Source organism: Taeniopygia guttata, chromosome 3 (assembly GCF_048771995.1).
Source record: "Taeniopygia guttata chromosome 3, bTaeGut7.mat, whole genome shotgun sequence".
Taxonomy (NCBI): Eukaryota; Metazoa; Chordata; class Aves; order Passeriformes; family Estrildidae; genus Taeniopygia; species Taeniopygia guttata.
Genome location: NC_133027.1, coordinates 96,055,864 through 96,079,349, shown reverse-complemented (window position 1 = coordinate 96,079,349; position 23,486 = coordinate 96,055,864). Strand labels below are relative to the sequence as shown.

The 23,486-nt window shown below is 41.8% G+C and overlaps 1 protein-coding gene across 2 annotated transcripts in view; it reads right to left on the bottom strand.

Annotated features, from left to right (window-relative positions):
• TTBK1 (tau tubulin kinase 1) overlaps positions 1 to 23,486 on the bottom strand; it is a 103,896-nt gene that overhangs the window by 60,046 nt on the left and 20,364 nt on the right. For both annotated transcript variants that reach the window (XM_030268888.4, XM_030268889.4), the window contains exons 3-6: positions 20,303 to 20,450; positions 6,402 to 6,475; positions 3,421 to 3,561; positions 2,062 to 2,166 (exon numbers count right to left, since the gene is read on the bottom strand). In XM_030268888.4, the coding sequence (XP_030124748.4) occupies positions 2,062 to 2,166; positions 3,421 to 3,561; positions 6,402 to 6,475; positions 20,303 to 20,450 (468 nt within the window). The remainder of the gene's footprint in view (positions 1 to 2,061; positions 2,167 to 3,420; positions 3,562 to 6,401; positions 6,476 to 20,302; positions 20,451 to 23,486) is intronic.

The following is a 23,486-nucleotide window of genomic DNA, read 5'->3' as shown; positions in this document are numbered from 1 at the left end:
CTTATTAAAAAAACCCAAAACACAAAACCACCACAAAATGTCTCATTTCTCTTGCCTTCATACTACCCTTCACCTCCATCTCCTTCCTAATCCTCAGTTCATTACTTGGGCAGCAATCATCTCTGTGCTTCTCCAGACAAATGCCTTGGTCTGATAAATGGGACTCAAAGAGGTATCAGACAGCAGGGACACAAAAGCACCAAAGAGCCCAGTGAATATTGCATAATGTTAAAAGACACTGAAGTGAATATTTATGTGGTTTTTTATTGTATCATTTCTGTCAAAAAGCCTGACACCCTGAAGTGTGGTGTGGAAGAATAGGTACATTAGGTATATGAGACTTCATCCTGTATGCTCCTCCTATATCCCAAATGAATGGAGACTTTTCACTACTTTCAGGAAAGCACACTCCTACCCCTCTGGGGATGGCATGGATGCTTTTAGGAACAGATCATATGTCATTCATCCTTCTATGAGACCCATGTGTGGCAAGCAAGCAATGAACCTGAGGCTGAGCAGAATGCAGACAAGCCTTCTCGGAGTCCTGCACTCTGACAAAGCCCCCCTCACCCACACCAATGCAAGCAGGACACAGCTTGCAAGACACAGCTGAAAAATCTTTTCCCTGGAAAAGGCTGCATGTAGACCTGTTTCTAAAAACAGGGCCTGGGAGTAAACTAAAAGTGAAGTAATTTTAAATTATGGTAAGAAAGGAGAAAAATAGAGGATTCAAAAGAAAAGACATTTGGAAAAATTAATTTCTTTAATTGTAAAGAAAGAACAGTGTTCAAATAATGGGACTTGAAATACAGACATGAAGAATTATTGCATTAAGAAAGAAGAAATTTTGCAGAAAATCAAATGCCAGTTTCAAGCTGTAATGGACTTGAATTCTGACTGCAGAAAGAGGAAAGGAATGGGGCTATATTTTGTAAAGGGCAATATGGAGAAGGGTTATCCCCAAACTAAAAAGCATTGACAAGGAAGGCCAGTAGTATGTAATGTGTGTCTTTCTAAGAATAAGAGGCACAACCTTTGGAGCTGCTCCCAACTACAGGGCAAAAGAAAACTGAAAAAACCTATAAAAGAAGAAAAAAAAAACCCCAAAAAACTCCCCAGCTACATTTGTCTACTAGACACAAAATCTGCTCACTGGCCTTTGCTTTCTTCTCACTCCCCAAACATACCCTGTACTACTGAGTCTCTGTATTTAGCTAGCACATTATCAATATTTTCCAGAACAACAATTATTTTGCAGGTGGAAAAAGTGTGCAGATCCAAAGCTGCAAGCCTAGGATGATAAACAGAGATATTGTATGAGCACTCTCTGCTTGCACTGTGTTCTGAAATAAATCTAGGAATTCTCTGATAGATCCTAGAATATCTGAAGCTTTACACATCCTTATGAGTGACCCCAAGTAACACCATGCTGGTAAAAGAACTGAAGATAAAACCCATATTACATGGCACAAGTCATGTCCCCTGCCCTTACCTCCCCTCCAGGCAGGCACACTGAAATATCTCTGCTAGGAAATCTGGATAGGGGAAGTAGACATAAAAACCAAAGCCAGGAAGAGTGAGAACAGCATTACAGACTGCAGCTTACAGTAAGCTCAGCCCCAGAGATCAGGTCAGCCTCTAACTCCTAGCACACTTTTTCACAAAAATCTTTAAGAATACACCAACCTGTTTCCGCAGACCACAGAGAACTGAACTAGACCAGTCCCCTGGGGCTACAGAAGTTACATGGCCAGCATTGTGCTCACCCACTTTGTTAGTCCGTATTGTACTCAGTAAGTATTGCAAGCCTGTGGAAAACAAGATTATCCTAAAGGAAATAAAAGAAAAAAAAAAAAAAAGCCACACATCTTTTAAGACAAAATCTATCATCCCTTCTTAGATCCCCAACTCAGCTGAAGCCACTTGCTGCTTCTCACCTTGCAGAAAATGCAGTGCAATATAACAACCATGCACAAGAACAACAAAACAAACAGAACCACAAAACCTTTCCATTCCTAATCAGTTGCAGAAATGGAAAAATACTAATTGAAATGTACTTACTGGTCGAACTTCCCCAGTAGTGTTGGTGTACTGGCGGGCCAGACCAAAGTCTAACATGTAGCACTTCCTGTATGTTGAAGGTAAGCGGCCCATGGCAAAGTTGGACTGGACAAAGAAGGAAAGAAAAGTCAAAATGATGCCAGCAGCTTGGGTAAGAGTGGCCATTTCTTAGCAAAATTTCATCATGTAGCTCCACATGCCTCTAGTGGAAACCAGTCAAAGAGATTAATTTTAAGATGCACCTTAAACATCATAATTAGAGAATCACTGCCTTGATAAGAAACTCACTTTGCAGATGAGAGACTGTGGAGTCTTAAAATTGCTAAAATTCACAATAGCTTAGCTAAATTTCTGCTGCTCTGAGAAAGAGCTACATTTAACACCACTAGCTCTGCAGTGAGAACTCTATGACTTGCGTAACAGGCTGGAGTTCTTGTAGACAAATGCTTCTGTTCATGGTTCAACTGCTAGCACGAATTATTCTGCCCTACCTCCCAGGATCTCCATTTACTGCATTGCATTGACTAGATCTATCTGAACATTGAGGCATATAGAAAACACCAGGCTTGGTTCTTAGTAAATAAACCAATAATAAGCAAACAAAGCAGCTCATTTTTTAACCTCAGTCCTGAAGTTCTATCCTTTGCCGTAATGGTGGCTGCTAAAGGATCACATCAGTGACTGGTTTTCAACTGAATCTAGTCAGCCAAAAGCAGCTGATTTTAAAAGGAGCAAATGAGTTTGCTAAAAGGAAGTTGGTCACAGGTATGGCACAGCAACAAGTATTCAGGTCAAGTAGTAAAGAGCTGTAGGAAAAAGACTGGCTTCTACAATGAGACTTGGAATTACTGTGCTTTGCCTAGGCAGATGACCAACAATGTGACTGTACTTCTGACACTGGAAACTGTACTCCAATCCTTTTGGCAATCACTCATACAGGATTAAGAGTATGATTTAGCTAAGTCAAATACATGAATTAACATTTATTCAACTGATGTGTCACAAAACAAGACTTCCTTTCTGAACAACTTTTACAGTGATAATTGGCTGGACTCCAAAGGACCATTCAGAACCACTGCTTCATCATGGTATCTTGACTGGTGCAAGTATGAGTGACAGCTACCAGCCCACCATGGAGCAGCCTCTGCCAATAAAACCTGGTTTGATATGCACTTAAAGGAGGGACAACACTATATTACTATTCTGTACCTATAGAAAATACCAAATGTCAGAACAGTGGGAGTGTGCAAGGAAGCCTAAACTTATCTGTTGAGACCTGCCCATATTCAGACTGTCTTTATTGACTCAAGCAGAACAGACAGGCATAAAACCAATAGGAAAACTTCCAAAACAACATACAGGCTTGATGTCACGATGCAGGAATCCCACAGAGTGAATGGCTTCTATTGATTCCAGAATCTGTTTGCCCAATCGCAGCGTTGTGCTCAGTGTAAAAGTCCCTCGAGGCTGACTCCTTCTGAGATCTGCAAGATTTCGGCCCTGAAACAGTCCATAGAGCACTTAAACCATCACAGGAAAGCAGAGCCTTTCACAGCTGTGAGTTCTAACCATGCAACGCCAAAACAGCAGACATGCTGCTCAGAGAGGAACTCACGTCATGTCTGCTTTATTTCTTGTGTAAGATCTTCCAGTAGTTCATTTTAGTTTTTAAGTGATGCATTTGCTGATAAGGAGATACCAGATTGCTGTCTTGGGAAGTCACTACTTGTACATTAGGCACAGCATGGACAGCAGTGCCTCAGACTGTAGAGACCAGCATCTCCTTACTGTTAAACCCAGACCATACAGAAGCTGATTTTAGAACTACCTCTGACTGCTCTCTGAGCCTTCTGAAGATTAAAACAGTAAAAATTCAATAAGCAGGTCATGATGCTGCAGTTTTATCAGAAACTTCCTAGCACACATTGTCTGGTTCAAGCTCAAGCCAGCATTGTTGTGGCAACACCACAATGGGGAACGTTATCTATCAAGAGAATCATACCCAAAATCAGGAGAGGAGGATTTTTCAAATCCTTATCAAATCAAATCCTTATCAAATCAAATCCAATCAAATACTTATCAAAACAAATTACTATTTTACGTCCAGTTAATTAAATTTCAGAGGAAAAACAAAAGGGCTACCAGTTATGCATGAAAATAAAGACAATTCAGGGGAAAAAAAAAAGAAAAAAACGATAGAGTAAATGCAAAAAAAATCTCCAGTCTTATTTGATGTCTGTCATCTCAGTTTTGTCTATACCTCTTTAGCTTTGTAAAGAGAAGCTACTAAAATGATGGTATTCCATGGCAGAGTGCTCTTCTAACCCACAGAACTAATGCATTTACCAACTCATTAAAAACATTAGGAACAAGAGCCTGCTGTTCCAGAGAACATTCACAACAAAACCTATAGGGACATTCTGTTCATTACTATGCTTTAGAATCTCCTGATTCTGCTTCTATAAAGACATACCTAGAAGACATCTAGTATCCATAGAAGACATATGCTTATAATACAAGTCCACATGAATTCAAGCAAAATTTCCAACAGCAAATATATAAAAAATTCCTAACAGTTAAGGAAAAAACAGAGATTGCTCTCCAAATGCCATCTCTTCATCCACTTATTTCCAGCTCTCAAGTTATGAGTTATGTACAGAGAGAAAGGTGCCAGCTGGCTCATGTAGCATATGCCAAGTCTCTCAAACTGTTTTGAGCTGTGTTTCACTTCAGGCTCTGGACCCTTGAAGAATCACACCTGACACAGGACAGCTCATAGATACAGCCAAGCTACAGCAGTCCACCCAGGTTTGCTCCTTAACATGAACAAAATTAAACTAAACCACCTCTCTAGTGCTTATCCTCTTGAATTTCTATGACACTTTTCTAGAGGCAGCACAGCTTTGTCATTACTGTTCTGAAACATCCAAGTTACTGAACTGACAGCAGATCTTGCTTTCCACTGTAAAGCTGTTCCTTGAACACCAGCTCTCTTAACCAATGGTAACATGCAAAGCAAGGCTCATTTTTTTTCAGGGCTGCATGCTGAAATGTGCTATAAGTTTCCCCAGCTGCTAGTGGTGCCAGGAAAAGAAACAAAATGAGCATTATTTTCCAAATAAACACTGTCAGGCTGATTATGGAACAGTGCAGATGCAATGAGTTACACATCTTAAGAGTGGAAGCCTCAGTCCTGGTGACTGAAGAGAAAGGGAGAATTGCAGTACACAACAGTCAGAGGGACATGTGATAAACCATGTCTCAGCAGGTCTTGAAGTTTAAGGAGATTTTTAGCTTGAAGAGTGATGGTGCAAAACTGGCTAATGTCGATGTCATCATCTGCAAATAATTAAATTATTTTTAGCTCTGCCTACTCTACGAGCTAAGTTACATAGTCAAGAACAAGCTAGAAAGTAAGTGAACCCATGCAGAGAAATTTATTTCCAAGATAAAGTCTCTTTTATCAGGCTTGGTAATGACAGGATTGGGAGGGTAGAAGCCTTGTTCTTCCATGAGCTCCAGGCTACCCTGGAGTTCATACTCTCACTGCAGCAGTAGCCAGGATTGTTTAGAGAGCTGAAAGATTTTTTTCTATCCATAATAGCAGTTGGGATGCCAACATAAAAGTACATAAAAGGCAAACCCAAGCACCAGGAGTTTACTGTTTTTATACAACTGTCTTGCAAAGCAGAACTACAAAAGAATCAGAAGTTTATTTTAAAGAAGTACTGGGATCTGCTGGTACCTATTTTACTTCACCTACTGCCTAGCAGTGCAGTCACCACGTGGTAGCTACTCAAATATTTGCCTTTATTGACTTGGTATCAGCAGTGTTCAAACAGGAGTAAACACTTCCACAGCAGAAGCTGAATTACTGCTGAGCTGGGGAGAGCCAGGGGAGCCAGAGATCACGGCCTTTCACAGAGAAATTGTGCTGCTGCTGTGACACCACGGCTCACTCTGAGCTCTGATACATAACATATTTTGAATGCTGCATCACAGTTCAGCAGGAGGTATTTCAAAGAGCTGCCACTGCTCCACAATGCTGTGGGTTGCTCGTGTGAGCATTCTGAATTGAGTGCTTTCCCTAGAAAATTGACAGAAAGCCATCTTACACAGAAAAGCAGAGCTATGAAATATTTTAGCACATCTTGACGACTGGAGCCATCCCAAGGGATATCAAGAGCAACACCAGCCTTTCTCATTGTCTTCCATTACACCCTCTTTCTGTGTACAACCAAGTCTTTACACCAGTGTTTGGCCTTATTCTCTCAGTGTAAATCCTTCCCAGTGATGCCATCTCTATTGGACAGGCAGGAAAGGCGAAGGACAGAACTCACCTGAAGCTGCATGACCACATAATTAAACTTTTCATTTCTTCCACAGCCAATAAATCTGCAAACATGATCCTTCCCTGAAAAGAAACAGAAATGAACAGGATAGAACACAAGATAACAACCTTGTGATTATGATGTTTAGAGAAATGATTTCTGATTCAGGACTGGTACCCATAAAATGGTATCAGGTAAGGAGCTATGCATAAAAAAATGAGCTCAGGTCATTACACCAACTTTACTCAGTATAAGCTGACTTGTACACACCACCACCACACTTACCTACTAGCACTGCTTACTCTGAAACAGCTAAACTAATGCTACCTTGACATGAATAAACCCTGATTTTTATAGTCAGAGACACCTGGAAAACAAAGATGTTTATGGAAGTACTCCATTGAAACATTAAAGCAATTTCATAACAGAAGGAAAAAAAAATTGGGGCCATTCAGTGTCAAGTTCTGGCATGATGTTAGTACAAACTACACCTATTCAGGCAAAATCAAACTAACTCAGCCACTCCAAATACTCAGCTGGTCCTCGGGGTGGGGCAGAGGCTGTGGTTTCAGACCCTGACCTGTGATGGATTTGTGATAGTTTGCTCTCTGGATTCTTGGAAAGGGAAGGATGAGGCATTAATTCCCCTAGTAGCAGACTGCTGATAACAGAGTAAAGGTTGATGCACACCACAATGGTCAACTCTTGGTTCCTGCTGGGATTTCTAAGCAGGGAAGGGCGTGAGTATCATTGCATAACTTTGCCCTATGTTTCTTTGTAGCACTAGGGCAATGGTGATTTGAATTAGTTTTTAAACCAAAGCTTATTGTTTGATAATTCCCAGTTTTAAAGAAAAAAGGGAGGAACATGAACATGTAGAGTAATACTGCCTGTAGCACCCTCAGGGCCCTGCTACTGCTGTCACGGTGTGCACCACAGGCCTGGGGCATCAGAAACCACTGGGGACAGCAAGACATGACAGAATAGGGACATGGAGGGCAGCAGGACACAAAGGAGCAGCTTTTTCACTGGAGAACCAGAGCTCTGACCAGAGCAGTGCACACAACTGTGGAATATGGAGCTCCATGCCAGGACCCTCAGTAAGAGCATCAAGAGCTTGTCCTTTAGGGCCCAGCAGCATCCCACCAGAACAACCACACTCTCTCTCCTACCATAAAGGAGGTAACAGAGCTGCTGGGAACCAGAACAGGAGGAATAGAGATGCTGACTGCTCCTTAATACCTTTGGAAGAACAGGCTTAAGACAAACAAACAAACAAACAAACACACACAAGTCCTAGTATCCACCTGTACCTGGTTAGATGAACAAGAATGTTATGTACCTGCAGATCCCTCATGATTCTGGCATGGACATTATCCAGTCTCAGGACTGAATATGCAAGACCATGCTGAAACCATCAAGGAATGTCACAAGCCACCATATTTCAAGAAAAGATATTCAGAGCCTAGGAAAGTACTCTCTTCAGTATATCACAGAATCTTCTGTGTTGGAAGGGACCCACGAGGATCACTGAGTCCAGCTCCTGGCCCTGCAGAGGACCATCCTCAATAGTCACACCGTGTGCCTGAGAGTGTTGTCCAAATGCTTCTTGAACTCTGTCAGGCTCGGTGCTGTGACCGCCGCCCTGGGGAGCTGTTCCAGTGCCCAAACACTCTTTGGGTAAAAAAACTTTTCCTAATATCCAACCTAAATCTCCCTTGATCCAGCTTCAGGCTATTCTCTCAGGTCCTGTCATGGGTCACCAGAGTGACCATCAAGGCCCTTCACCATCCTCATGACCTTCTTTTGGACACTCCTGTTGCCCTGATTTTTAAAAGTGTTTTCTTTTATAGTTCTTCTGAAATTCTTGAAGTTCTCATAAAACTTCTTCAGCCTTCTGATCTGTTTACACATTTCTACTAGAGTTCTCACACGCTGTTCATGTAAATAACAATTGTTTTACATTCTTCTTTGTGAGAGAATAGAATTGATAGTGTTAGTTTGACCAGTGTGGCTGGAGAGGTGGTCATTCCATCCACCAATCCACAGTCACCTCTAGAATTCTATAAATATCAGATGCTCAAATAAAACACTCTCTTTTTTTAGCCTTTGAACTTACCAAGCATTTGTGTACTTACTTCGTGTCCAATAATGACACACTCCCTACAGGTTTTTATCTTTTTTGTATTACAGTGCTCAAAACTGCCTCCAGCACTTGAGGTGAGGCTGCCCCAGTGCAGAGCAGAGGGGACAATCCCTTCCCTTGCCCAGCTGATGCTGTGCCTGATGCCCCCAGGACAGGGCTGTCCCTCCTGGCTGCCAGGGCACTGCTGACCCATGTTCAACTTGCCATTGACCAGGATCCCCAGTCCCTTTCCATGGCACTGCTTTCCAGCATTTCATTCCCCAGTCTGTACATCCAGGGCTGCCCCAGCTGTTCAGCTGTTTTTCAATGCCTCCTGCAATCATCTTCTCTGTAACTTTTCCAGGCACTGAAGTGAGACTGATAAGCCTGTAGTTTCTGGGGTCCTCCTTCTTTCCCTTTCTGAAAATCAGGACAATGTTCACCAGCTTCTAGTCAGTTGGAACCTCTCTGGATTCCCAAGACCACTCAAAAATCATTGAGAGGGTTTGCAATGACATCAGCCAACTCTTTGAGGATTCTTGGCTGAATCCCTTAAAGCCTCACAGATCCAACTGGAGCAGCAGACTCTGCATAATTTCAGGGTCAACTAGGAATTGATCATTCTCACAGTCAAGATCCTCCAAGCTCAGGGCACTGAGACCCCCTTGGTCCATCAGCCATGCTGAAGACGGAGGCAAAGAATGTGTTAAACACCTCTGCCTTGTCCCTGTCTCTGTTTTTAAGGTGACCATCCCCATCCTGCAAGGGGTTGATGTTATTTTTACACTGCCTATTTCCATATTTGATATTTGAAAAAAACTCTTTCTCATTGTCCCCCCAGTTCTGACCAGCTTCAACTCCAGCTGAGCTTTGGCTGCATGAATTTTCTCCCTACAGTAGCAAGCAGCCTTCTCTGCATTTTTTTCCCATGTCACCTGACCTTGCTCCCACTGGGACACACTCTTCCTTGACCCTGTTTCTCACATACCAAGCCTCTGGCCTGAGTGTGCCTACAGATACTGGGTGCCACTGGTTTTCTGCTGTTGACAAGCTCATTGCAAATTCTGTGTTGATTTTGACAGGTTTTTGGTTTTCTGAGGAAACCCCTTGAGATACTGTGTGTATACAGAACACGTCCTGGTGTGGGTATCACCAAGAAGGAAAGACCAGGAAGCCTCAGCTGTCCCACCCACCTTTCTGCCATATGTCCCAGTAGGGATGGCTGTGCTGCCTGCCAATGTGAAGGAACCCTCAGAGCCAGAGTTGTCACTACAAAATCAACATATCTGGATAATCTCAAGAAAGAATCAGTTCTGCTTCTTTAGGCTCTCATCACACTCCTGTGCTTCAGCAAACTGGCCACCCACACAGGGGGCAGAGAGGATGGACAGGAGCAAGCTCACACTCATCCCAGCCATGATTCACAGATTTGCACAGACACACTGTGAGTCCCAGTTTGCTTTGTTTGCCTTTCAGAGCGCCAGGGGATGGATATTGAGGCAAAACCCAAAACACAGTCTGTCACAGTTTCTAGTGACAATGAGAGCTATTGTGTGGTGAAAAGGGTAAATTACTCATTTTTTAAAAAGTGCTTTTATTGTTTTAAATAACTGCAAAGCATGGGCACCACATGCTTTTTGTTGCTGCAAACTACAGACAAGAGCATTAAAAAACAACCCTCTGACAGGGAGAACCTGCCCACCTAAATCACTAATTTCAGTGAAACCAGAGGGGTAGTGTCCAGTGGTATGACTTAAGAAACATACTTGCTAATTTCTAAAAAATATTTTTAATCAGTTTCCTCCATAACACCATTGTTTTCTGGATCATAAAATTTTACAGAAAGAAAAGGCATTTTAGTTTTTATTACTTTTGAGAATTGTTTGCTTGTTTAGGATGACAGTGTGTTTCTGCTTACTATAATTTTTGAACATGATTAATGCATTGACAGTTCTTGATTATGTGCATCCCCAAACTGACTTGATTTTATGCTCAATCCTCCTTTCCAGTCTAAAACAGGCTCAAACCTGACCTGTTAGTCTTGGGAATTCAGGCTCTCTCTGGAACACCTCTGCCATGCACTGTTGTGCAACACAAGCAACGCCAGGAAAATAGAAGAAAGGAGGTGAGCGAAAACTGTGCCTATTTCTGCATGAAACAAAAAAAATATAACAAAGTGTAGGAAAGGCAGGCCACATTTAGAAGTGCTGCATGTACAGCCAGCCAGTCATACAGGTGGGATAAATGCCTGCAGCATCAAACCCTCTGGGTCCAGGAGGCTTTCACTCATTTGTCATCTAAAGGAGGCACCAGATTACAACTGTTTGCTCTCCTGGAGCAGTTCATGCCATGCTGAAATAGCAGATGGAGGCTGACAGTCAGGTGTGACTTTGGGATTCCTGCAGCTCAGTCCTGAGGCTGATCAGAATTATGAAGTGCACAAGAACAATCATGTTAATAACCTCCTGTGCAGACAGGATGATGGAACTGTCATACCATCCATTAACTTCCCTTTAAGGCAGCAGGAAATAGCCCTCTCTTCTCACACATGTCCTCCTCAAGCACGGAGATAATAGCAGAAAGCAGCAAAGCGTATTTGAATCCAGAAAAGAAAGAAGCTGGGGGTGGTGTTTTTTTCCCCCCAAGGTATACTTGGTATGGGAAGCCTCATAACCATTTTACTGCACTAACTGCCAGATGACACTTGCTTCTTTGCTAGACTGCTCTGCTCAACAGTCACCAAGATATTCCAGAGGGTCACAAGTTATACCATAGAAAACATGCTCTGTATCTGCGTTTGTTTGTTACTAACAAAGCAAAAACAGGGCAATAGATTATAAAGAGTTTTGGCCAGTTAATTAACTAACACTGGAGGAATACATCAGCCTGATGTTCATAAGCACCGACTTGAGAAAAGTTTCAGAGTGTTTTATTTTGTTCACAAGCATTTAGTTAAGGCAAAATTTTAATCTGCAGCCATAGAAAAATATTCTTTCTACTGCAGTCTTTTAACTAGAATTAATATAATAATGTCCCATATAATATGGGGTAAGAAATATTTCAGTTACTGAAATGGTCTTCACCCTCCTTTTTCAGGAGAAACTTAAAAATTACAGTCACTAATTATGTTCTCATGTATAAGAACCCCTTCAACCCTTGGAGAGATATTCATCACCTTGTAGAGACATGATTAAAGTCCCCATTTGAATACTTTAAAACTTTCATTACATGAAAAGCTTTCATTACACAGCTCCTAAAAGAACCTAAATTATGATCCTTTTTTGAGTCTATTTCTTCACAAGGATCAATTTTAAACTGGTGGACACCAATATGCATTCCAATCTTCTACTCATTTAAGTTCTTGAATATCCCTAATGTATTTTCAATGCAGCAATGAAACGAATCAAATAAATACTACGAAGAAAATATGTGATATTATTGTTGCAACTTGAAGTTGATCTTTTCTTTTAACAGACTCCATATTTCCTGTGTTTTCAGCAGAAAACCAGAAACCACTCTTCTCCACAAAGAAGTTAAAAAATTTAATCTTTTGATTTTATGCTAAAATTCTGTGATTCATCTCCACAGAGTAGCTGTCTCATTCCTATCTGTTCACCCAAAACACTGAAGTAACTTCTGCTGCATGAATTATCATAAATCTCAAATTGTTACTCTTATTACTGTTACCTTACCAATTCTTGCCATTTTCTCCTGCACAAGACCAATATCACAAGTTCAGCAGTTCCACCAGGATGGTGGCAAGGAAAGGAAAATTTAACATTAACAAAAAGTGCCAGAGAACTGGGTTTGTTCAGCCTTTAGGAAGGCAATAGAAGAGAAACTATCTGCTGGTCCAAGCCACCTAACACAAGATTGCCAAGAAGATGGAGTGTGATTTTCCTCAGAGCTTGTCCTGGTTTTGGCTGGGCTTGAGTTCATTTTACTCCTAGTAGCTGTTCCAATGCTGTGTGCTGTATTTAGGATGAGAACAGTGTTGATAACACTGTTTAGGCTGTTGCTTAGTAGACCCTACCCTAAGTCAAGGATTTTTCAGTGTTCCCCTCCTCTGCCAGTAAGGAGCTGCACAAAAAGCCAGGAGGGAGCTGTGAGAGACTGGAAAGGTTCATATCTCAAGACATTTTGGGGTGAATGTGTGTGGGGCAAGAGCAGGTTGGGCCTTGTCCTGGCAGTACACCCCTAGAGCCAGCATCCCAGCCTGGCAGAGCTACCAATTGTCACACTGGAGAAAATGCCCCCCACCCTATCCCTGGAGCCCCTGGAGTGCCAAATGACCAGAAGGGCCCAGGAAGGCCAAGAGGTATTTAAAACCAAACACGTGGCAAGCACATGTCTTGACCCTACCTCCTCTTGGAGTTTCTATCAGCTGAACATTGTTGGAACCCAGGAGTTGGTAGCTGTATGTGTCCTTCTCTATACCATTTCAGTCCTTCTTTTTCTTCTTCTTCTAATTCCCTCTTTGTAAGCAACTTAATATCAAACAGGCTTAGAGTTTGTGAAGTTGAGTGGGCTAAGTCAATGCTTTGAGAAGTGTTTTGTGTTGACTGAATGCTGTTCCTAGCCTTTTGCCAAAGTTCTCTGATTTTCTAAAGCTACCAGGAAAGCTATTTTGTTGTTTAGACCTCTTGAGAAGATCTGGTCGGTGTTTCTCCTGTGTGCTAACTCAAGAGTGCATGAACAACCATAAACCCTGTTAAAAGCTTCATTGAAAAAGTTTTTTGGGGCGTTGCAGGAGCACAGCTGGAACAGCTGACCTGAATGGGCCAAATGGATACTGCTTACCATGAGATGTCATCCTGGGTATAAAAACTGGGGCCTATTCACCAGGAGCCACAGACCACTGCTTGGGAATGTGCTGGGCATCACTCAGAGGGTGGTGCATCGCTTGTACTTCTTGGGTTTTATTCCCTCCTTTCATTTTCTTATTTCCCTCTTCATCACTACTGTTATTGTTCTTATTTCAATTAATAAACTGTTCTCATCTCAGCCCATTGGTTTTATATTTTTCCACTCCTCTCCATCCCATGGGGGCAGAGTTGCTGAGTGAGCAGCTGTGTGGTACTTAGTGCCAGCCAGGGTTAACCCATGACAGAGGCACACAGAGAGGCATTGGCCATGAGCTGCAATATGGGAAGTTCCTATTAGATGTTATTTCTTTATTCCTCCACAAGAATAGTGAAACCCTGGGACAGGGGCTCAGAGAGGCTGTGGGATTTCCATCTCTGGAGGTTATTCAAAACTTCACTGATAAAAGCCTAAAGCAACCAGATCTATTTATTTTCTGCTGGAAGTATGAGGTTGCACTAGAGACTTCCCGAGAACCTAAATTTTCTTCTGGATCTGTGTCACATACTGGGAAAAGCCAAGTGCTTAGGTCATTAACCATAACATAACTTGCTGGGGCACTTGGCACTGCTGGGGTCTCTATGATATGCACAGCTATGGACATGTAGTTGTACAATTGCTCTCACTGGTATTTGGAAAGCTGCAGTTGTTTCTCAATGCTCTATATTATAGTGTACATTTTACAGCTATCCTCTTCTTTATTTGCCTGTCAGTGTCACGTTGATCAGCTTATCACAGGTTTTGTATTGTGGGGATATTGAATTCACTTCTGTACAAATATTGTCAAGAAATGGAGGATTCATCATGACTAGAAAATGAAATGAGAGTTATTTTCATTATCCAACTTTACTTGGAAATGCTGTCTTTAGCTTGGCAGAGCTGGCTCACATAGACTTCTTTCCTCTGCAGTTACCAAGTTTCATCTCTGGCCAGACAAACTAGCCAGACTTCAGGGACTTGTCAACTCAGCTGGACAAAGGAATTTTGAACATGAAAGTAGACAAAATCTACTGGAAGTAAGACTTAAATAACTACATTACTTAACAGTAATCAGCTAGGATTTAACCAACCAGATTAAGCTTGCTAGTGCTTCTGTAATAAATCAATGAACTAATGGACACAAACCCAAAAGGCTGGTCACTGTCACCTAATCAGTTAAAGGTAAAACTGCCTGACCTTGTGTAATTTCCTCTAGTTGTTTCCCAAAACTAACAGCTTGAAGAGGAGTACTGATAACAGATCCCACACAGGTCAAGGCAAATACTGCTGGAGCAAAAATTCCACACAATCTCAAAAAAGTGTGGTTTAAATCCTAGCTGATAACTAGGTGATGGCACCATAGTTAGCATAAAAATTGTGTGTAACAAATGCAAGTTCATTTAAACACTTCCACATGGAAAAAATGCAGTGCTGGGTAGAGGCTCAAGTTACAGCAAGTCTGTGAAATCTGCCACCCTGTGATGGCCTAAAAGCTTGACAAGGGCACTTTACTCTGCTTTCTAGTCTTTGCAGATAGCTTGCTTACATCCACCTAGAAAAATATTATAGAAGCATATAAACTGTGTCTACAAAAGTAAAAGAAACTGAATCACAGAGCATTAAGGCCCCACTTTAACAGAAAAAAAACCTCACATGTAATAAGAGTAATGTAATTCACATGTAACTCACATGTAATAAGAACAAAAACCCCTAGGACTGGCAAGTAAGAAAAGAAAGGTTCCTCTTCCATTATTTTGCTAGGAAACTCTTATCCATCCAATCCCAGCAATAAAGAGGGAACAAGCAGTACAGTATCTGCTGTAACAAATTCAGGTACTCAAAAACTACACTGCCTGTGACCAGGCTGCATCTCGCACAACTACTCAATATGCAGAAGATCTCTGCACTGCAGAATAATATTAATCATAGTCATACACAATGAAACTGGTTACACTGAAAAGAAGCCATTTACAAAGAAAACAACACACTGAAGAGAGCTTAGCAGTATCTGGCAGCCAAGGGAGATCAAAAGCAAATACTTAGGGCCTTGTAACCTCACACCAGGGCAACATTGCCACTGCAGATGAACAGAAAACTGTGCTCAGCACAAAAATAATCTGGCTATTTTAAATTACAATCTGCTAGGCTGTTCCAAAGAGAATCCCAGCATAGGAGACTGAATGTTGTGGCCACATCCATATTTAGAGAGCCTATGGACCAGAAGGCATACAAGGCATACTGCACAAGGATCTCTCACAAGAAGGCACTTCTTGTGAGAGATCCTTGTGCAGTGCTTTGGTCTCACAGGTCCCCAAGGTGCTTCCAGAGACACCTATCAAGAAGTGGGTAAGGATAGGGAGAATACCTTTGAAATCAAAGCATCTGTTTCTGAGCCTCACACAGCCCCAGCTGAGCATCTAGACAGAACACAATTCCTGGTTTGGCACCTAATTTCCAAACCTCTCTCTGCAGCAGTCCACTGGATTTAATCAGGGATACTGGTTTACAATTTGTGCAATTGAGGTTTCTGTTAAAAGGCAGACTGACAGCGACAGCTCAAGCTGAGCATGTCAAAAGCTATGCCAGAGCTGTTCTCACTAAGATGTGGCATTTTGATTAACCTCAGAGATCTCATAGATAGGAAACTGAATCCGGCCAGTACTGATGCTCCTTTGCCACCTGCTGCTCTACAGCAAATCCAGGATTGGGGAAAAAAAAATCACAGAGAGAGCAGGCAGGTCATTGTCCATTTGAATTTCAAAGGGTTAGAAAATCATTGAAAAGATGGAAAAACATCTGCTAATCCAGATGTGATAGTACTCTCCCTTCCGTATGTTCAGTGATAGGAAACCATCACATTTTTTCTTTTCATGGTTCAAAAAACCAGGGGCCTCAGAGTCCTGGTTTATAGAAGCAATGAGGGTCTAAAGAAAGCCCCCATACTACCTTAAATCATCACAACTACCACGTGTCAGTGTTCCCAGAGTGGCTTTGGGTCATGTAAGGTTTTCTCGGAGCAAACAGACCAGGAAGTTCTATTTCAGGAGCATACCGAGTAGTCCTAAATGAGAGTCCAAACCAACAAAAGCACCATCAGACAGGAGGGCAGATTAGAACTAACCCAAAGCAAAACCCCTCAAATTCATGAAGTTTATACTGTAAAATCACCAAGCCATATCTGCTGGAGATGTATAGGCATGACCAACTGCTGCTTCCCACTGATCTGCAGGTACTGCATTGCTCACTAATGGAGACATTGCTTAAGAGGCTGAAACACAGAAAACTATTCTCTCTGGATATGAAGTTACTCCTTCACTTAGCCATACAAATCTTATTTCCATTTACTTTCTAATGTGTCTGATCCAAAGGCTTGTCTACACAGCAAAACACTGGCAGGTCCAACTAAACCAGCAACTTCCTCTGCTGGAGACAATCTGCAGGAAGTGTTTTGCTAGTGCAACTTAGGCTTGGTTCAAAATGTTTGATTGCAAAGTAGAAAATCCCAGTACGTTAAAATTGTGTGCAAATGGTACAATCACGCACACACACACCTCACTTAAAGATGGTTTACAATAGTGGTTAAGGTAATAAAATGAGGGCTTGGCACAAAAATAGTATTCTGACAGAGAAGCTGTATTCATGCACAAGTTCATTGTGCAGATGTGCCCTAACTATCCCTGAAAAAGGTTCTGAATTTGTTATTGGTAAGATTTTCAACTCTAGCAGTGTAATTCTCTACTAGCTTCTCTAGAAGCAAAAAGACAATGTAAGGCAAACTGCTTCAAAAGAATTAAAATAAAAAGCTATTCTGTGTTGCTCTGATTAGAATTGGGCAGATAGAGTAGCACCATACAGAAAGTTCTGAGCCCTACAAATCCAGCCTGAACAAGGAAATATTCTGCAGCAACTTTGTGGGACCAGAAGGTTTTAATTTTGACTAATAAAGTCTATGGAAGGCAAGAAAAAGACACAAATGCTGCAAAAAACTTGTTGGGTAAAGGTGCAACAACAGGACAACTGAGATCCTCAGCTCATCATCTGCTGGAGCAAGAAACTCCATAAGCTCACTCCTCAATTGTGTTTCACCAAAGCATAAAAGGGCACCATTGCTGGTGTTTAACAGACTCGAGACAGTGAACAGATTTGGAAGAAGACAGCTTACGATCCCTGCAAGTAACAATGCAAGTTAGAAAGAACTTTGCCTTTGGGAAACATATTAATACCTAAACAGATGCAGAAAACACACTATACATCCAAAAAATGCAAATCAAGTATGAGCAGAACAAAATAACTCTCTACAGAGCAGCTGAGAGATACTGACATGGCAGTGATCCTACACAGCCAAGCTCGAGTATCTCAGATCCATTTGTGCTGGAAGGGACCTCTTGAGATCATCCAGTCCATGCCCCTGTTCAAGCAGAGACAGCTAGAGCAGGTTGTCCATGGTCACACCCAGCTGGGTTTTCAGCATCTCCAACCATCTCGGGGTAAGCTGTTCCAGCACATGAGCACCCTCACAGAACAAAACTACACATGGTGTTTATCAGAAGGTTCAGAGACTCTCTAGAAGAGTCATTACCTGGCTGGTTCCCCAGCTGCTCTGTGTGGATTGCTAGTGCATGAAGGACATTGTGAAGGACCTACCTGCAGCTGTGTTCCCTGTGTGGCTATTCCACAAACTGTCCCAGAAAGCCTAACTCTTGGCAACAGCCTGCAGTCCACACCAACCAGGAGCTACTGCACTCAAAGGTCAGGCTGTACCCAAACCAGGTCTGCAGTATGGGCCAATGGCCAACCTTCTCTATCCCAAACTCTGCTGAGCTCTAGCAACTTGCAAGATTCTGATCACAAGCTCTGGAAAGAGCAGCAGCTCATTCATTTGTCCCTTAAGGTTGGTGTGACACTTAAATAGAAAACAGTAAATCTGCACTATTTAAGAAGGACTGCAATTTTCAATTCTACCAGAAAAGTACAAAGGAGTTTTAGACAACATTGTTCCCTTGCTTTTCATCTGGAAATCCATGAATTGACTTTATCACCTATGGTAATACCAAAAACTTACTCTACACACCAACTGTTGGAAAAAGGCAGCATCTCCCTTTCTGAAATGTTTCTCACCTCTTTGCAACACAGTGAAAACATACACAATACGTGATTCCCCATGCTCTCAACCCAATTTCTTATTTTAACTTTATCATTTATTTCAGTAAAGCATTTGGGGATTAACCTTCAACCAAAAAAAGTTAAATTCCTCACAGAACAGCTTGACTTGTAAAAACATGGCTGAAGTAATGTGTCATTCTTACATGCAGGATAGCTGATGCACAGCCAATTCTGCTTCTGTCTTTTCTGTCCCTTCCCTGAATATTTACTAATTGCTTTGCAAAGGGGCTTTTCCTAGTTCCATATACTACCACTCCCTCTCCCCAGTTACCAGCATCATCCTGTACACAAATGTGGGTGTTTTTTCAAGCATTTGGTATTCTCAACAATCTTCCAGAAATAAACACAAGTATTAGTCAACATCTTGCATGTTTTCTGACGCTAGTCCTGGTTTAGTGATTTCAGGTCATCCTTTTCAAGCATTCCCTGCCCTGGATACAGCACCTATTGGCACTGGCCAGCATGACAGCATTGTCTCATGGTACTCTAAAATCCATCGTTCCACACAGTCATACCCTCACTCAATTCACAGCAGTTTCAAGTGTACAAGCAAACAAAAAAATCTCCATCACAGCCTTACTTGCCCTCATGGGGCATGAGGTCTGTGTTCAGACCTCAGACACCCACTCTGCTGTTCTCTGGGAGCTTGTGTATCCAGGCCTTTCACAGATCAACAAGAGTCCTCATAATGACCTGAGCTGATTTCTCTTTTACACAGCTCAGCTGCACCTTTTACAACCCAGAGTATTCAAAAGAGGCCTTATCAGTCCTCCTCTTGGAAGAGCTGAAATGTGGAAAACTATTTGACCTTCAAAAATAATTCACTGTCTTTTACCTAGAGGCAATCTGTCACAAACACTGAGTAACTCATTTCACAAGGACTGCAACAGTCTCACTCTTGAATTCAATTCGGTCCCTGGAGATTTTATACAAAGGCAAAGGTATAGACTCATACGGCCACAACACTATCTCTGAGGCATGAGCCCTCGTGCTAAGGATCCTACTCACTGATTCAGCAGGTGTTTCTTCAGCCCAAGTGGGAAGCTTGCAGAAAGGAACATCCCTAAAAATGTATATTATAGTATAACACATAAACTGTACCTGGAAATATCTGGCTTTGCCTTAAAAAGGAAATCCATGCACAATGCCCTTCAGCCAACACCAGTTCTCAGTTCCTCAAAAGCAGATTTAGAAAGTCCTTGTTTACATCCCTCCATAGTAATCTTTTTAGTAGAAGCCCGCATCCTTCAGCCAGGAACAACTGCATCAAGACAGTTCCCTTCCACCCTCATTAAGAATAGGCACATCACTTCATGCTTTGCCTTCAGGACAGTGAGGTGAATGATAAATTAGCTAATAGTCAGTTTCCCTATACCTCCTGTGTTGTCCACTTTTTGCACTTCTCTACTAGTCAACCATTTTACTTGGAGACTCTGTCATGCTTCAGCGCTCCATGTCCTCTGGGAGGTAACCTCATTTTTTAGTCAGACACTGCTTCCTTTATTCCTTATTTTCTAATCAGTATCACTAGATTGCACAGACCAGTGGACCAATAGTTCAGTCTAAGTCTCTCCTCATTGTCCTTATATCCTAGCAGACAAAATAGTCCCTGCTGTTGGATCTCACTTGAGTTGCAGAATGTAATAACTTTCTGAGCTTAACATGATATCACATATAAATGGAAACTGAAGAGAAAACTATAAAACCATTTTCAACTTTGGATTCCAACTGCTAACATGCACAGTGACTTGTAGCACTTCCAAAGAGCTTTCTGCCTTACCTTGCAGCTTTTTCAGGACAGCCACTTCCATTTTGAGAACTTGCTTGGGCTGCTGAGCTGATTCCACCTTCAAGGCCACATTCTCACGGGTCAGCAAATCCATTGCCTCATAGATCTCCCCAAAGCCACCTCCACCGATCTTCTTCAGCTGGAAAAGTACAAAGGGGTTTGGTACAATGTACACAAGAGGGAACAGCAAGCTGGCTCTCATGAAGCCAGCTCCTCGACTGTGTAGGGAGAACAAGCTCAGCTCCCAATCTGTTCTGTGCCTGAATCCCTTCACTGCACAGCTTGGCAAAAGTCCAGCTACCCACTTGACTGTGCTATGTATAAATTCTTTGCTCTAACAAAAAAGAACAAGCCTAGCAAGCAATGACAGGTGATACTTTAAAAAGCAAATGATAATGCCTAGTGCGTCCATGATATTCTTGCCAAAATTCAAGGAAAGACCCTTCAAGGAGATAGCAGGAACCACTGTTCAGACCATGATAGATGCAAACTGTCATTCCCCCCCAACAAATACATCTCTGCAGTAAAACATAACCATGGTAGCTGGAACTAATCTTTCAAGAAGTAAGTTAAATGACGTTTACATCTCTTTTAAAGGATTTTAAAACCAGAATAAAACATCCACTGGAATCTTTTACAAGATGCTTTACCTGCTCTGGTAGTGAAGTTACTTCAGTGTCACATATCAAAGAACTGCTAACAGCATTACCTCAAAACAGTTGTGTACAAGCCACCAGTACAAATACTTTCTTTCTCAGTCTCTTTTCCTCTTTAGTCTGAAACCCAACCAAATTATGCTTTTTGTGTCTCTGAGCAAAATTAAAGACTGTTTAACAATAGGAATCCATTACTTCAGTTGACATAAACTCAAAGCTAAAGATATCTAAGTTTCAGCATATTTGATGTGTACCTTCTAGGGACAGATTGTCTGACTGTTCTAGAATAGCCTCCCATTCAGAGAGCAAGTCAGGATCCTCTGCCTTTCCTGGAAGGTGATTCCTTGATCCTCCTTCTGCTGAGACTTGACAGCATATGTGCACATAGTTATATATAATCATGTATAATACAGCCTCCTCATGTGTTGAAAGAGTCAATGTCTATGCCAGGAAAATAATTTTATATTTAAAGCCTACTGTGCTGCCCAGGAGGAAATTCAGGTTTATAGCAGAGATAGATCAGGGCTCCCTTGATCTGCTTAGCATTTGTTCATTGAACCAAGCTGCAACTCTTCCCTTCAGCATTTTGTGTTCCCTCTGTTAACAACTGCTCTGGAAATCCTGAGTGTCACTTTCCAACAGCAGTAACACTTAAGAGTGGAAAAGAAGTTTCAGTCAGACAGTCAGTCAAACATGGCTCTTACACAATGTTTAATGAGGTTTAGATGATATTTTAGCATCTTCTGTATCATCAAAAGCCTGTCCTGTGTATCGGTCCAGTTAACTGAACAAAGAGCATGGTTTTTCCCTCCCAAAGTTGACCAAAATAATTTGCTTTTCTGGCTCCTGGGTCAAGAAAAACAGTTCCATGCAAAGAAGGAAGTGTTTGCTATATTAACAGCTTGACAGCCAGCTTTGTCTCTGAAGTTATTACTTGATAACCCTTTGAAAGCCCCTGTCCAGAGCAAGTTCTTGTCATTTTTCCTCATGACCTTCCACGGGGCTGAACAGGCATATTCATGCAGTAAACAGCCAATAACTAGGTCACCACAGATTATTCATAAATTATTACAGTGCAGCCCTACTTCCACTTGGAAATTCACACTAAGTGAGCTGGCTATTAAAAATCTTTCTTCCAAAACAGTGCTACATGCAGCATAGCAACAACACGTCAGCTAATACCTCAGGATTCAGTATACAAGATCTCCTGTTGTCTAATATATTTATGAGAAAGGGATAGGAGAAGCTACAGAAGGCAAAAAGGTAAACTGGGAATTGGAGGGACAATATTGAGACTGCACACCTGGCAAAACAGCCAAACTGGAGGACACAAAAGGTCTACGGAGAAACAAATGGGAGATCACACGAGATCAAGATCAAAGGTTCTGCAGTATCAGAAAACTGATTTTATACACACATTCCAGCCAATGGAAGACTGTCAAATCTGTCTTTGTTTCCTTGCATCCTTGCTCACACTCTTATGGGAATTATTCTCTGGCATACTTTTCCCAGCACACCAGATGGTACCATCTATTCAACATCACCACTAGCACTGCCATACTTCTTGAGTTTTCAGCCACATGGAGAGGCCACCAGCAGCCATTTCCTTTGCTTTGCTCCAGAGCAAGTTTGTTGTAAGTCAAGGTCTTGGCTGAGGTCAGGGGCTTATGTCACATCCATTGCCTCACTGTCTGGGTGCTTTGTGAGAGTTCACTTTCTAGGGTGAACTCGGGATAGCCTTCTGTTGGACACAAAGGAGAGATGGGCACATACCACTCAAAAACCCCCAAAACACTAATGAAACTACAAACACAAAGTCATGGAAGAGAATGAAACATCTAACTAGAATCGCTTAAGTGGTAATCATGAGTCATCAGCCCATGTTAAGCCTCACTGCCTTGGGGATATTCTCTTCTGGTTCTGCTACAGCCCACTTACTGTTATGACTGGGATGCAGGCTGCCAACAGCAGCAGGATTCATTCCACCTAGCTGAATGATCCCCTGTGTGAGCTGGGTGTCCAGGTATGTATTCCAGGCTCTGGAATCAAGTGAATAGTTCATCTGATCAAACAGGTAGGTATTTGGACTTGAACACAGACAGTAAGGAGTTACACAAGATACAGATGGCTCCTTTTTAAGTCTCCTTTAAATATTCTGAAATATTTTTGATTTATCCTGAAAAAGACTCTTGGAGCACAATCTTCCAAAGCCTACTAAAAAAAAACCCCAAAACAACAACAGCAACACGCAGCTTTCTCACTAAGCAAAAATCAGTACTTTCAGACACAGTTCAAAGAACCAAGGCAACACACAACCCCAGCCAAAAATAAGCTTGAATATAAATTTAATCTTTTATTCCAGAAGCATATACGACACCACTGCTCTAAACAAAGTCTACCTACCAAGGATATTATATAAAGATTAGACCTTCCCAGGGTAACATTCCATGACCAAGGCAGGAATGGTTTAGTGTCAGGATTGGTGGCAATGTAAAGAAATGTGCACTCTAAATCCAGGG